General features: G+C 62.6%; 1 protein-coding gene across 1 annotated transcript in view; it reads right to left on the reverse strand.

The window, feature by feature from the left end:
- Window positions 1-299: 299 nt before the first annotated feature.
- The window catches only part of SLC12A9 (solute carrier family 12 member 9), a 53316-nt gene continuing 38702 nt past the window's right edge, over window positions 300-14913 (reverse strand). Inside the window, exons 10-13 of the mRNA XM_073359156.1 lie at window positions 7147-7339; window positions 3900-4074; window positions 3485-3631; window positions 300-1959 (exon numbers count right to left, since the gene is read on the reverse strand). Coding sequence (XP_073215257.1) covers window positions 1166-1959; window positions 3485-3631; window positions 3900-4074; window positions 7147-7339 — 1309 coding nt within the window. The 3' untranslated portion in view covers window positions 300-1165. The remainder of the gene's footprint in view (window positions 1960-3484; window positions 3632-3899; window positions 4075-7146; window positions 7340-14913) is intronic.

The raw sequence follows: 14913 nt of genomic DNA on the forward strand, positions 1-14913 counted from the left end.
AGTCCTGGTCCACCCGCCTCATCAGCTCTCCCTGATGCTCGCCTCCCATCAGCCCATGCTGCCAGCCTCCATCGCCCACCTTGGCGCTTTCTCCCAGGCTGCCTCTCAGGCCTGGCAGAAGCTCCCCGGGACCACTTCCAAAGCTACATTATCCCCTTGCAAACTCTCCTTTCCTGGGATGCCTACTGCAAACAGGGCGGGCTCAGGTGTGGGTGGGCGCATCCTGCACTGGGGCACCCGCCAGGCTAGTGTGGGGGACAGCTGGAGACGTGGGGACAACATCAAACCCAGAGACTCAATAACCAAGGCCAGGGCTCTGCCTGGAGCCTCCCATGGCAGATTTATTTCAGTAACACGGTTCAGTTCAATTTAAGTTACTGGCAGCTTCAGGACACGGGCCCTGCCCGTCATCCACGCTGGGCTAGGGCCATTGCATCTGCCGGGGTCTTGTTTGACTCCACGCCCCCCCTAGATCCCAGCCCGCCAGGGAACACAGAGACTCCAAGGCGCTTGTCACGTGCTCCTCGTGTCTCGTGACAACCGGCCTTTCACCATCAGGGCCGGCCGGAGTCTCCGTGCCCGTCACTGCTGCTGCCCAAGCTTCTCGGGGGCTGACCGGTTCTCCAGCAGGGGCACGGAGCAGTTCAACAACTCGCCCACAGTCGGCGTCAGGACAAGAACCCAGGTGTCCTGAGCCCCCATCCCGGCCACTCTGCTGGGCATTAGCAGAGTGACCGCTGCGTGTGCTTTGGCTCGTGGGATTGCCAGGGCCTCGTCCCCACACCGCACCAGCAGGGCCAGGAGCAAGGGCAGGGGCTGCAGCCACAGGCCGGGTGCTGTGGGGCTGCAGAGGTTGGGTTAGGAGAGGCCTGACGGCCGGGAACCTGCGGAGCAGTCCAAGTCCCGGCAATTAGCCAGCCACTCACACCAGCCAGGACAGGGCATGACTAGCAATCACCCATCGGGAGGGTGCCCAGCTGGCAGAGCAGCAGTGGGGGTGCAGGAGACCTGAGTGAGCGCGGGGTGTGTGTAGGGAGTCCCCGGGTGAGGGCAGCATGGGGGGAGAGCTCGGGGGATTCTCTGACAGGGAGGTGCTGAGCCAGCCCGGTCCCAGTGCCGCAGTCCCCTTGCCCGTTGCTGTGCCAGGCCTGGGGGCCGGGCCGGGCTAGAGCTCGGTGCTGGTGACGGCGCTGATGCCGTGTACCAGCAGGGTGGGGCCCAGGTCCCGGGTGAGCAGCTCCAGCTGGTGCAGGTAGCTGGGGTAGAGGCTGGTGTCGGCGGGGGGCCGGGGCAGGTAGAGGAAGCGGATGGTGGGCGAGGGGCTCTGCTCCAGGATCAGCCTGTTGGCTGCTTTCAGGTACTCGTCGGAGATGCAGGTGGCATTGCCAGGGAAGTTCATGGTTGCCTCCACCGGCCTGGCCCACTGCTCCTGCTGCTTCTGCCAGTGCAGGGCCACCACGGCGTCCCAGGGCACCATGTGGATGGCAGCCTGGATGCGCAGCTCCTTCAGCAGCTGGCGCAGCTTGTCCTCCTGCCCGCGGGTCCTGGCCCCGGTCTCCACGCACAGGAAGAGGCGGAGCTGGGCGCGGCGCCAGGAGCGTGCCATGCTGAGCACGCAGGCCATCTGCAGCAGGAAGAGGCTGCAGGTGTCGGCGTAGCGGGCGCTGTCTGGGCGCAGCAGGTTGAGGGGCCAGACGTCGATGGCGGGCGCCCGCGCCTTGTCGAAGTGCTCGAAGGAGCGAGCCAGCATCACGTTCCGTAGCATCTTCACCGCGTCGGCCACCACGGCCACGTACTCCTGGGGCGACAGCCTCCTGGGCGCCGTGGGCCCCCGCACTGGTGGGAAGCTCAGCAGCGCCGTCTCTTCGCTGCCCTCGAAGGCCGGGTGCCGCGCCAGCCTGTCCTGTGGCACCGTGCCGTCGTAGAAGCCCAGCACGATGGTGTTGGGCCGCATGCCACCTGTGAGACAGAGCGCGGCCCAAAGTTAGTTGCTGGGGCTGGCTGCTCACAGACATCACCCTGCCAACTGAGCGCTCCCGGTGTCCCAGCCCAGCCTGGGGGCGCAGGGCCAGCGCATCTGTGCCCTGCAGTGCTTGGGGGCAGCCCCTCGGGCTCTAGGTACTCTGTGCTGCCGGCCGGCCTGCCCTGAGAGCAGCACTGAGGCTGGCAATGGCTCACCAGGCCACCTTCTGCCTGCTTTGCTGACTCAGCACCTGGCAGCTGCAGTTCGCTGCACCACGACTTTGCCCTACTGTGCAGAGCCAGGGACTATTGAACCTCCGGAGCCAGGAGTGAGGAGGTGGGGATTTGCTGTAATATTGTTACCAAGCTGATGTGTGCCTCAGTTTCCCCTATATGCTGCAGGGCTATTTAGGGGGAAGAAAGGGCTGTTTGGTCTCTGCAGAGGCTCAGAGACTCATGGCTTTTGGCTGTCTGGGGCCTGGGCCCCATATCATGGAGCATTTTGAGAAGACAATGGCAAGCCCAATCACTGGGATTTTGATACCAACGCCAAGCCATGTTTGCCCAGCTGGGGAACAAAGGCTGGAGGATAGGGGGCGAGATGGAAGTTAAGTGTGGGGAGCTGTCTGGACTCACACCTGAACAGGGAAACAGAGAGGTCACCGGCGGGAGGGCTGGGGTTCTGGCTGACCAGGATGGGCCAGGCTGTAACCGTCTTTTCTCTGGGCTCACCAAGGCCGCCCTGTGCTGTGTCCTTTGACTAATAAACCCGTCTGGGTACCAGCGCTGGGTGCTGGCGGAGGGCTGCGTTGCCCCCTGACTTTGTACAGGTCTCCCTCAGGGCTCTGCCTCAGTGGGGCTGGCTGAGCCGAGCTCACGTGAGAAGCAGGCCCAGGCCCAGCCTAAGGAGGCGGTGAAGCCGTGGGGCTCACCCTGGAGGAAGATGAGATCCCTCGGGAGTCTGGAACACTGCAGGGGGCCTCCCAGAGACTGTTCCAAAGCTGGGCCTATGGCCCCGATCCTGTGGGTCTGTGACACCAGCCCTCGCGCTCTGCCCCGGCTGAGCACCATGCCCTGGGCAAGGAGGGGTCGTCAGCTCCAGCTCTCCCAGAGAGGAGGGGGGATGAGCCAGCTGGCCTCCCAGGGGGAGCGAAGCCATGTCCTGCCCGAGCTTTCTGTCGCCATCGGCTCCCACCACCTGGCAGGGGAGGGCTGGGGTGGCTGGCGTGACACCCACACACAGAGTGTCCCCCAAGCTCAGGACGGGGCCGAGGGCAGGGGGGAACATGGGCAATCCCAGGCTACATTGGCCCAGGGCCCACGGCTGCCCTGAGCAGGGAGCGGGCATGGCAGTTCAGGCAGGCATCTCTGCCCCATCCCCACAGCTGCCAGGAGAGGCACCAGCAGGAGGTAACCCTGATGGCTGGGCCATGGGCCCCCCTCCCGCAGAGCCCAGCACAGGCCACGCGGCCGGGGGGGCTGCAGGTGGCGAGCGGCATCCGCGAGGTGGGCGGGGACTCACCCAGGCCGGAGATGAAGAGTAGCTGCTGGACGCCGTGTCTCACCGAGTTGGCCAGCGTGAGATTCACGAAGGCTTTGACGTTCAGCCTGTCGACCAGCAGGAGCCAGGAGTCGGCGTGAGTCTGCAGGGGGTCGGAGGGCAGGGAGTCTGGGGAGAGACGGGGCAGCGTCAGCCCCTGTGCGCTGAGGCTGGTGGTGAGAACAGCCCCCTTCCCTGAGCTGCCAGCCCCAGGCCCCACCCCCGGGGGGAGCTCAGGTCCGAGGTCTCCTCCCTCTTGCAAGAGTGTCACCCCCAGCCCCTGAGCTCTGCTCCCCTACGGCCTGGATTGCCCGGGGGTTTGCTCTGTCACCACGGCAGCCCCCGCGTGCCAGCCCCTCTGTGCCATGGGGGCCCGGGCAGCAGGCCCTGCTCTCACCTAACTCCGCCAGCTCCACGTGGCCCAGCACGTACAGGCCGCTCTTCTTCAGGTCGTTGATGAAGCTGATCAGCTGGATGCTGGACCGGGGGTTCTGCACCATCAGCAGCATCTGGGGGCGCCAGAACTTGACGTGCTCCTTACGGACGTCCAGCATCAACAGGTACTTCCGGACCTGGCGGCAGGGGCAGAGCGGAGAGTCAGGGCGGATAGACTCCCCCCAGATTCAATGGCATCTCGTTAGCCCTTGGCCGGCCTGAAGGGACGTGTACCTGACATAGGCACCTCCGCACCCAGCTGCCCCCTACCCCTCCCACTCACCCCGGCACAAGGAACAGGGGCCGACTCAGCTCTGGGGTCCATTGGGAGCCAGTGCCAGTCCAGTGGGGCAGTATCTGCCCTGTGCCAGGGTGGGGTGAGCGCTGGGGAAGGCGGGGCTGCAGCGTCTTCCCCGCCAAGTCCCACCAGCCGCCAAGCCCCGTCTACACTAGGGCACACACTGCCCCACGGGCGCAGACAGCCTCAGGCATCACCCCCTGGGGAGGTGAGACCCCCCCACCCCAAGGAGGCTGCAGACAGTTATGGGCACCCCATGGCCAGAATGATTCTGCCCCAAGGAGGGGCTTGGCGAAGAGCCACCAGGGGCCTGAGGTCCAGCTCCTGAAAGGGGTTTTGGTGCCTAACTCCCACTGGACCCCAGTTCCAAGGGGTGACTGGGCGAGCCCAACTGGCAGGGGCTGGCCAAACGGGAGTGTCCCACCACTCAAGGCCCAGCCCCTGCGGGTGGCGCTATCTCTGCAGCCTGCCAAGCAGCCCCCAGCCACACCAGGGATGGCGGGAGCTGTTGTTTCTGCCTGTGGGCAGTGCCTAGCTCAGTGCGGGTGCTACCCCACTGCCAGGGCCTGTCTGTGGCACGCCTAGGAGCCCATCACTGCTTCACACCAGCCCCAAAGACGTGGGGGCCCGGGCCTGGGCAGCTTGGCCCTTTGCCTGTTTGTTACAGGACCCCCCAGCTGGATTTCATACAGCTCCTGAGCCCTGCTCACCACTGGTCTCCCCTTGCAAAGTCTTTTTTGCTTCCTGCCTTAAATGGCTGCATGGTAGATAGCTGCCATGTTCTACCCCAGAGGTGGCTGCATTTCAGAGGTGAGGCTCTCGTAGGCACTGACTTCCAGACGGTTTGTGTGATGAAGTGGGAATTTACTGTGACATTTTTATGACCCCATGTGTGCCTCAGTTTCTCCTGTATTTCGCATGGCTACCCAGTGGCCGGGGAAAAGGAACCCTTTGCTCTCAGGGCAGGCTGAGAGAGAGACATGGGTATGAATGTCACCCGTCTGAGCCTGAATGGATCCTTAAAAGGACTGACCGAGGCTGACCCCATCTGAGTGGAAAATCTGAGAAGATCATGGCAAATCCAGTCACCAGGACATTGACACCTGGCAACTGATGCCCAGAGGGAGAGGGGTTTCCCCACCGCTCAGCAGGGAAACTGAGCAAAATCCCCCAGCTCGAGAACAAAGAACTGGGAAGGAGTGAGGTGGAGGGATCGGAGTTGGCTGTTGGAAAGAGTCGGGCCTCTCACCTGGGAACTGCCCCTGGAGGTCAGAGTGAGAGAGAGAGAGAGAGAGAGACACAAGTCTGAACATGGAGTTCATTATAGCTTGGCTGGGCTCTGAGCTAACCAGGATGGGCTTGGACTATGCTTTAACCTTCAGTTCTCTGAGCTCATCTAAGGACTTCCTAGGCTGCGACCAACTGACTGATAAACCTGACGGTTTTTGACACTGAGCGTCACTGCAAATACTAGTGCGTTAATCCCTACAGGGTGGACAAGTCTCTACCAGGGTCCGTCTCAGCTGGACTCTCTGGACGGAGCTCACAGGGTGAAGCAGGAGGGCTGGACCCCAGTGGTCCAGGCTATGGAGGTGTGTGGCCTCCCCTGAAGTGAGACCCGGGGGAGTCTGGGGTCTGGCCCGGCAAAGGGCCTGTCCCATAGCTCTGATCCTGGGGACCCGTGAGCTTTGGGATGAAATGGACAAGATTGCTGCATGGGGGGGAGGGGGGAGAAGGACAGGACACACCTGGGGAGGGGGAGGTGCTAGGTAGGTTGGGCTGAAGCAGGTCAGGAGCTTGCTTCCTCCTATGCTGGAAGTTGTCCACCCCCTCCCCCGCATTTTACACCCCCCCCATTCCTTTCAGCCCCAAGAAAACAACATCCTGATTCTCTGTAACTCAGCACCCCACTGGTGGCAGCTCCTCCACCCCCACCCCAGGGACACCCCCAGAGCACAGGCGCGGCTCACACCATGTGCTGCAGGTATGGGTGGCTTTAGTCCCCTGCAGAGGCCAGGGCTCTGGGTCCCTCCATGCCAGGGGGGAAGGCAGGCACCTGCCCCCACTCACTTCTAGTGAGCCTCAGTGGCTTTCCCTGCTCTCCCCCTCGCTCCTGGGGGGTGTGAGTGGTGCCCCGGGGCCAGAGCAATGCAAATGGCACAGCCCAGTTCCTCCAAGCCTCACGCCATTGCTTTCAATGGAAATTAGGAACCTAAATACCCTTGCCTGAGCCACGTTCACCCCACCCAGCCAGCTCCCTGAGCCCCACAGACTAGGAGCCCGACTGATCTCACACTGGCGTCATCAGGAGTGACACCGCCGAGGCCTGTGGAGTAATGTGAGATTGCGGCCTCTGGGTGTGGCTCCCACCGGGAACAGTGCCCGCTGCTAGGATGGTGCCCGCTGCTAGGATACCACCTGCCATCAAAGGCAGCTGGCCATTCCCTGAAGCGTGTGACTCTGGAGCAGCCCCACTGACCCCACAGGGTCCCCCCGGATTTACACTGTGTCAGTGAGAGGAGACCCCCCGCTCCCGTTCCACTCACACTGCCTGGCGGAACGGCAATGAGGAGTGAGCTCCCGAACGCCGCCCCGGTGCTCCGCGCAGCGTCCGTTAAGCTCTAATGGGAGTTTTCATAGGTGATCTGACACCTCGAAATGACAGGCTGGGCGGGCGAAGTGGCTCCCGCCCTGGGGCTGGGGAGGCCGCTGGGAGCGTGAGCCCAGCGCTGGGGAATGGGGCCAGGCCCAGGCTGCGCCGGGGCAGGGGATTGCTCTGAACGAGCAAGGAGCCGGGACTCCCAAGGCGGCAAGGGGAGGGAGGAAGGTGCCCCCGATCCCCAGCAGGGAGGGAGACACCTGGGAGGGGGCAGGCCCAGCTAACCTAACTGGGGGAGGCGCCCACGCTTACCTGGTGGAAGATGAGGGCCTGGCTGATGTAGCCCCAGCTGCTGCTCGGGGACAGGTAGTGCAGGGCCAGCAGAAGCAGCAGCATGAAGGCCATGCTGGCCGAGGCGTAGATGGGGCTGATGAGGAACATCATGACCCCGCAGCCCAGAATGCCCAGCACGCAGGTGTGCCAGGTGAAGTACTGGAATGTGGGCCTGCAGGGGACAGCAGAGATGGGTCCTCAGCGCGGGCAACAGGAGCCGTGAGCCGTGCAGGCACCTGGCTCCTCGGCTAGCGAGAGGGAGCCCAGGGCTAGTCAGCAGGGGCAGGGAGAGGGCTCAGGCGGGGGTAGCCTCGGGGTCGGGCTGGTTCTAATCCAACTGGGGACTTGTGCGGGGGTGGGGGGGGGAATCTTTCCCCCAGGAGAGCAGCCAAGGGGAGAACTGGACCCAGCATGACTGACCCCTCTGGGAAGGGGCATCGGGAGAGGGCCACGCCAGGGCCGGGCTTTACAGCCGGTGGTTCCCAATCCCCATCCCAAACCTAGCGCTTGGGGCCTGTGGGATGGACCTCCTAGGCCAGGCACCACCTCGACCAGCCAGGCATGGCGAATCTGTCACAGCTCAGCTGCCCGCAATGGCAGGAGCCACTCGTGCTCCATGGCACCAGCGGGCACCAGCCCAGCCTTCTGGCTGGTGAAAACGGGACAGACGCTGGCCAGCCGCTTGCCTTCATCCAGCAGGGCCCTGAGTCCGACCACACCCTGGCTGTCTCCCCACTCAGCATCCATGGGGAAGAGCCCTCCCCAGCCCCCCAGCGCAGCAGTGGCTGGATGGGAGGCATGGGCCGAAGGCTCTCATGGGCTGCTTTATCACTGGCAATCCTTAGTTGTTCTAATTTCATACTTGGGAGATCGGGGGGTCGGACCTGGGGATGAGCCCAGTAGAAATACAGTTCCCCAGTCCGGGGCCGGCGCTCGAGAGGGTCTGGGATTTCCAATGGTGCATGTTATTAAAAGGCCGGCGCAGGGCTCAGCTTGGGGGGGGCCGTATATGGCTTAATTACCCAGTACTCATCTCACCCGCTGTCTGAGCAAGATTGCCTGGGAAGATTTAAGGAAGGCCGGTAATGATGCTCCCCACCCCCAGCCGCAAGCAACAACCCTGCAAACCAGAGACAAAGGCCAGAGGGGAGGGAGGCGGGGGCAGTGTGTGTGGGGGGGTTGCTTCTGCTCTAAAGGGAAAAAAGGTGAATAATAAAGTGAGATTGCGGCTAAGTGGGGAATCGATCCTCATAAACGCTCCCCCCACCAGCCCAGCAGAAGAGCCGGCTGGGATGTTAACTCTTAGGATGCTGGCAGGTGACATGCATGCTCCCCCAGGTCCCTCCCGCCCTCAACCAGGGCCCATCTCCAGGGCCCACCTGGATGCAAACGTGCTGGGGAGGTGTACACCCGGAAGCGCCATGGTACCAGAGTGCCAAAGCCCTGACAAAGCCCTGGCTGGGATGATTTAATTGGGTATGGGTCCTGCTTTTGAGCAGGGGGTTGGACTAGATGACCTCCTGAGGTCCCTTCCAACCCTGATATGATTCTATACCAGCTACCCCCATCCCAGCACCTCATGGGGACGCTGCATTAGCCGAGGGGGACCAGCCCACTTGGGGAGCAGACTGTCCCAAGTCCCGCTCTGCCAGGACCATGCCACTCGACCCCAGCAGCACCTGTGTCGCCCCGGGGTGGGGAGCCGGGGGCAGACCCGATTGCCCGTACCATGGAGCTTTGGGCTGGGGTCTCAGCAGGCCAGGCCGCGCAGCCAGACGGACCCATCCTCTCCCTCCGGGGGGGCTGTGGGTGGGCACAGGCCGCCCAGGGGCGTGCTGGCGCACGGTCTGCTCCTCAGCCCCCACGGCAGGAGCGTTCCCTGCCCAGGGCACCCTTCCTGGCGGGCACGGGGTCCCTTCCCCTTGCGGCTGGGCATGGGAGCCGGACCAGCCCCCCACCGACACCTGCTGGCAGGGTGAAGGGCAGCACTGAGCACGCAGGGCTGGAGGATGTGAGGGGAATTCAATGACTCGGAGCGCCGGGGCCTGCCAATCACCACGGAGAGCCGGTGCCGGGTGTCTGATAACAGCGGCAGTGATCGATTGGGGAAGGCATTTTATCCTTCATCTCCAGGCTCCCCGCGCGTAATCAAGGCTGAGGGGCCCCGATCCGGAGCTCTGCGGCACTGCCTCTGCTCTCACTGGAGGCTACAGGAGCAGGCCTGGCAGCGTCTCTGGGGAAGCACCCAGCACCCTGCAGGATGGGCCCAGGAGGAGCTATCTGCAAGGGGACACACTGCTCTGGGCTGAGGGGCTGGGAAGCCCTGGGGCAGGCAGCAGGGTGCTGACAGAAGAGGGAGACTCCTAGCCTCAGCCCCACGCCACGGCCAGACAGCATGGGCTGGAGCAGGGGGCATGGGGCTGAGAATCAGGCCCCATGGCTCTGTCATGAAGTCCCCGGGTGCTGCTCTGGAACTGCTCCCTACGCAGCCAGTCAGGACCTGGGGAAGTCTCCTCTCTGGGAGCAGCCTGTCTGCAGGACACACAGCTCACCCGGCTTCCACCTTGCTGGGTCTGACCTCGGAGCATTCAGCCTCCTCTGCCCCTCCGTGCACTTCCCACAGCGAGTCTACCCAGGCTGGGTCCTGGGGAAGCCAGAGGGTCCTGCCCCCCAACGCCACAGTCAGACGTGACTCTCAGCCAGCCAGTAAAACAGAAGGTTTATTAGACGACAGGAACATGGTCTAAAACAGAGCTTGTAGGTGCAGAGAACAAGACCCCTCAGCTGGGTCCATTTTGGGGGGCAGGGAGCCAGACAACCACGTCTGCCATTCACTCCATGTCCCCAGCCAGCCCCAAACTGAAACTCTCTGCAGCCCCTCCTCCTCTGGGCTTTGTCCCATTCCAGGGCCAGGAGGGCACCTGATTCCTTTGTTCTCCAACCCTTTAGCTCTCACCTTGCAGGGGGGAAGGGCCAGGCCATCAGTTGCCAGGAAACAGGGTGTCGGCCATTCTCTGTGTCCAGACCCCTGCACACACCTGCCCTCTAGGGCTCTGCAACAATCATACACCCTTATCCCACCACCTAGATACTTAAGAAACTGAGGCACCCCCACAACATTCAAAGGAAACATTAAGAACAGTCCCGCTTCCTCACAGGCCCCTTCCCAGCTCTGCCACTGGCTCCCTGTGTGACCCCAGGCCTCAGTTTTCCCACGGATCTTCAGGGGGAGGATTGTGTCAAGCCAAATTCGGGGCTTATTTTCCTTCAAAATGTGTCTGGATCATTAATTCCTTCTCATGGAGGCCTCTTGGCTTCCCCAGCTGGCTGCGGTGCCCAGCAAACTGGAGCGGGACAGGGACTGTCAATTACTATCCACTTAGTAATTGGTTCTTGGACAGCTGGGCCAGCGGGACCCCAGACACACCTGAAACTATCCTGAGCTCCTCGAGCCTGTCTGCTCCCGTGCCTCCATGCAGAGCTGCCCAGCTCCCCTTTGGGGAGACGCTGAAGACGTGTGTGTGGATGTGGGCACACGTCTGCCGGGGGAGGGCGCAGAGTTGGGCCACTGCCACTAGCCCCCTCTGAGTTTTAACCCTGTTGCTTCACATCTCACCAGATCACAGGCCACGCCCAGCCCAGCGCCCTGCCCGCCCAGCACTCAGATCTATGGGGCAAACGCCAGATCTCACCGGGCCAGGCCACCTCTCTGGTTTCCGAAGGCTGGGGAACTGGGGGCTCCCTTCTGCCTGCTCACCGGCCCGAGCTCTGGGGCTTCTCCCCATGAGAGGGTTTGAGCATGTCCTAGTGAACAGGAAGGGGTGCTCAGGGCCGTTGCCCCCAAAGCCTGAGCCCAGCATCCTGCGTGAATCGGGCGGGTGGTTCGGCAAGCGTAGGGCTGGGAGAGGAGACTGCAGCCAGGCAGCCCACTCTCCTTATGTGTCAGGCTGCTTGATCGTTAGCTAATTACATCGGAAGCCGCTAATTGCTCTTTGTGCGAAAACGAGCCCAGTGCTGCTCTGGGCAGAGCAGCGAACAGCCGCGGCCTGGAGGGAACATGCCTGATGTGTCCTTGTGTGGCTGAAGCAGCCGCCCCCAGCAACAGGCTATGTGCATGAGCTGCAGCTGGCCAGCTCCTCTCGCCCTGCTGCTGCTCCCCGGCTCCCTGAGATTTCTCCTCCTCTGACCTCTGCCTAGCCCCAGGGTAAGGGGTGAGCGCCGGGATCGCACCCGAGAACAGCTTCCCATTATCCCATTATGCTGCTTGCCCCATAACGGCCAGCTATTTGCCAGGAGCACTGGGGAGCAGTAACAGACGCTAGGCTGGGGTCTAGCCCTTAGACACTGCAGTCTAGAATGATCAGAGATACACATTGTTGCAACAGATGTTCTTGCCTGCACCTGTGCTCCATTCATGGTCACAGAGCCAGAGCCATGCCCTAAAGCAGCAGGAGCGTACCATGCAGGGGGACAACTCTGAGGCACATTCCCTCTTGAGAATCTCCTTTCCGGGCTGAACAAAAGGGCAGCGTTTGGCCGAGGAAACCCTCACAGGGCTTGCAATTCCTCACACTGGGGGAGCTCAGTGCACAGGTGCTGCAGGAAGTGGCACCCTAGTGAGATACCAAGGGGACCCCCATCTCCCATCTGAGTGAGAGAGGGAGGGAGCCAGCGATCATGCCAAAGGCTGGGAATCCCGTTGCCATGAGGCTTGGACCCATTAACCTCTTCATCCCTCATCTACCTGGGAAATGGGCACAGAGCATCGTCCCCATTTCACAGGTGGGCAAACTGAGGCAAAGCGGGGGAGTGACTTGTCCAAAGACAGAATCAGAACCCCGGAGTCCGGGATCCCAAGCCTAGGTCAGCCCGTGAGGTCACAAACGCCACCTACCACTGGCAGACCGCGAGAGCTCTTTGGGGATGATTATGGTGGTGAGTTGGAGTTCTGGAGACGGCTCCAGCAGGGAAGCTCCAGGGAGGTGGAGACGGCTCCGACAGGGAAGCTCCAGGGCATCCCAAAGTGCCAGCTACGCTGCACCCTGGGCATCGCTGCCCGGCTTCGCTCTGTGCGGGAAGCAAAGCGGCCCTGCTGGAGAGACGCCGCGCCACTGAGTTGCCTGCATTTGGTTTCAATTACAACCTGCTCTCGGCGCCGTATATCAAGGCGTTATCCGTGATTTACAGAGCGTGGTACAATATAATCACAACTCGGCAACAATGTGCAGACCAGATTTACTTCTCCCAAGCAAATATGTCTCCGCGTAATTCATTACCCAACGGGACTTCAGCTCACAACTCATCATCAAGCCATTACCCAATGAGACTGGCACTCACGACGCATCACCAACCTGCTGCCCAATGGGCTCGCAGCTCAGGACTCATCATCAGCTCGCCGCCCAACGGAAGCCATGCCCGTGCCTCGGCGCCGAACCGCTAGCCAATGGGACGCCAGCTCGCAACTCATCATCAATGCCCGGTCCAATGGGGCATCAGCTCACAACTCATGCTTAAACAACCCGACTTTGGTTTATTGTGCCCCAGATTTACGGCTTATAAACAACTTATTATCTGACACGTTTCAGCTCATTGCAAAGCCGAGCCACGGGTCATAAACAATTCATTACCCACTGCGCCGCCAACAGACTGCAGGCTGAATCAGCGCCAACCCCTGGCACGGGCGCGCCCGGCGAGCGGCACTCGCTGGAGCAGATCCTCCAGGGGCCGTTCCTGCCCTTGGCCGCACGGCTCAGCATGGGGCGAATTCAGGGCTTGGGAAGGCGGGGAGCACTCGGGGAAAATGCCCCCCCTCCTCGCCCCTTCCGACCATGGCAAAGCGGGACCCCCACCAACGGCCCTGGGGGCCAAGGCTGAAGCCAGATTGACCAAGTGCAATCCCACTCGGGCACTGAGTGACGACAGATCCGTGGCCTCTGAGGCAGGAGGCCTGGCCTCCCCAGAGCAGCTGGTCTGGAAACTGCAGAACCGCCCAGCACAGGAGTCTGCTGCTGGTGCCCGCGGGTGGCATGGGCAGAGCGCGCTGCTGCCATCTGCCCGCTACCCGGGGCAGCTGCAATGGAGGAGAGAGGGGCTGGCAGGAACACAAGCAGCGCTCCAGCAAGCCCAGAGGAGGAGCCTCCTAGGAAAGGCCAGGCTGCAGGATCCAGAGCAGGGCAAGGTGGGGAGGGAGAGGGGCACATGGGGGGCCCAGAAGGGGGGCGACAGGAAATTAAGGGAGAGGATGTTTCCGAGAGAACTGAGGACCAGAAGGAGAACCAGGGAAAGTGAAGGCAAAGCCCCTTATTTCCCAAAGACGGAGGGTGTCAATGGGGCTGGACCGGTGGCCCAGCGCCTGAAGGCCTCCCTTTCCCTCCAGAGCGGGTGCCGCCAGCCAAGCGCCCTCTGCAGGGAGCAGCCGGAAGGAGCACCCGCCAGCCTGGGGGCTACAAAGCCAGTTCCACTTGTGCCGAGCTGGCTGTGGTCGCCCTGGCGCTCTTGAGTGCGGCAGGGCTGGGACCCACCACCTCATTCTGCCAGCCTCTAGCCCCCTGGCCAGGCAGTATGCTGGCCTCAGCAGCGGTCCCCGTCCCCTGCTTGCACCTTGCCCAGCCCAGGAGAGCCAGCGGGTGGCTTGACCCAGGGCTGTGTTGTGGCTGCAGGAGCCAGCATGAAGTGGCCCCAACCGGGCGGGAGTGGCCCCCTCTGGGCTTGCTGGGTGCCAGGCTGCTGTGATCACAGGGCGCAGGGCATGGCCAGGCGTTCCCACCCCTGTTCCTCTGCCCACGGCCCCGGGAGTTGGCGGGGACTGGCATCAGCTGCGGACTAGCTGATGGCTACTGAGCCGGCCTGGAGAGCAAGGGAGGCCGGCCAGAGGCGATCACAACTCACACTGAGCCAAGGCGTAGCCCAAGGGCCCTCAGCGGACTGGAGGACAGGCTCGGCATCTGGGCAGCTACAGGTGGCTGCAGTGGGCAGGAGGTAAAAGCTATTTGTCACCTGCCTGGCCCCGTCACTGCGGGGGCGGGAGGGAAGTGGGGGATTTGCTCAGCATGGGCATGTAATACTGAGCTCTGGGAGGGGTTAGTGGTTAGAACGGGAGTGCCTGGGAGTCAGGACTCCTGGGTTCTGTGCACAGCTCTCAGAGGGGAGGAGGGTGTAGTGGGTTAGAGCAGAGTGGGGGTGCCTGGGAGTCAGGACTCCTGGGTTCTGTGCACAGCTCTCAGAGGTGGAGGGGGTGTAGTGGGTTAGAGCGGGGCGGGCGGGGTCTGGGAATCAGGACTCCTGGGTTCTCATACAGCTGTGGCATGTGACCCTGAGCTATCCTTTGCTTCAGTCCCCCTCTCCTCTGCCAGAGGAGCTGATGGACACTTCCCTACCCCAGGGAAGTTTTGGGGGGCGCAGCGCCCCCTTCTCGGGCAGGTGCCCGGAGGGGAAGCTACGTTGGAGTGGGGAGCTCAGGACAGCTGAGGGGAGAGAAGAGGCTGTGGCTGGGGGTGCGGGAGGGCCTAGGGGGCAGCTGAGTGGCCCACCGTGGCACCTCCTTGGGAGGGGAAGGGGCCATGTGAGGCAGGGCCTGTGAGTGCCGTGGAGTGGGTGGGTTGCTGTTCCAGTGGGGCTGGGCGGCGGGGGGTGTGCAGAGAAACCCCAGGCTCTCTCCTTCCATCTCCAAAGCCATGAGTTGCTCGCGTGCCCCCCACAATCGCCACCCACCCCCTCCCACCTCCCGCTCCATAATAAGAGCTTAAT

The sequence above is a fragment of the Lepidochelys kempii genome, chromosome 9, assembly GCF_965140265.1.
Source record: "Lepidochelys kempii isolate rLepKem1 chromosome 9, rLepKem1.hap2, whole genome shotgun sequence".
NCBI lineage: Eukaryota > Metazoa > Chordata > Testudines > Cheloniidae > Lepidochelys > Lepidochelys kempii.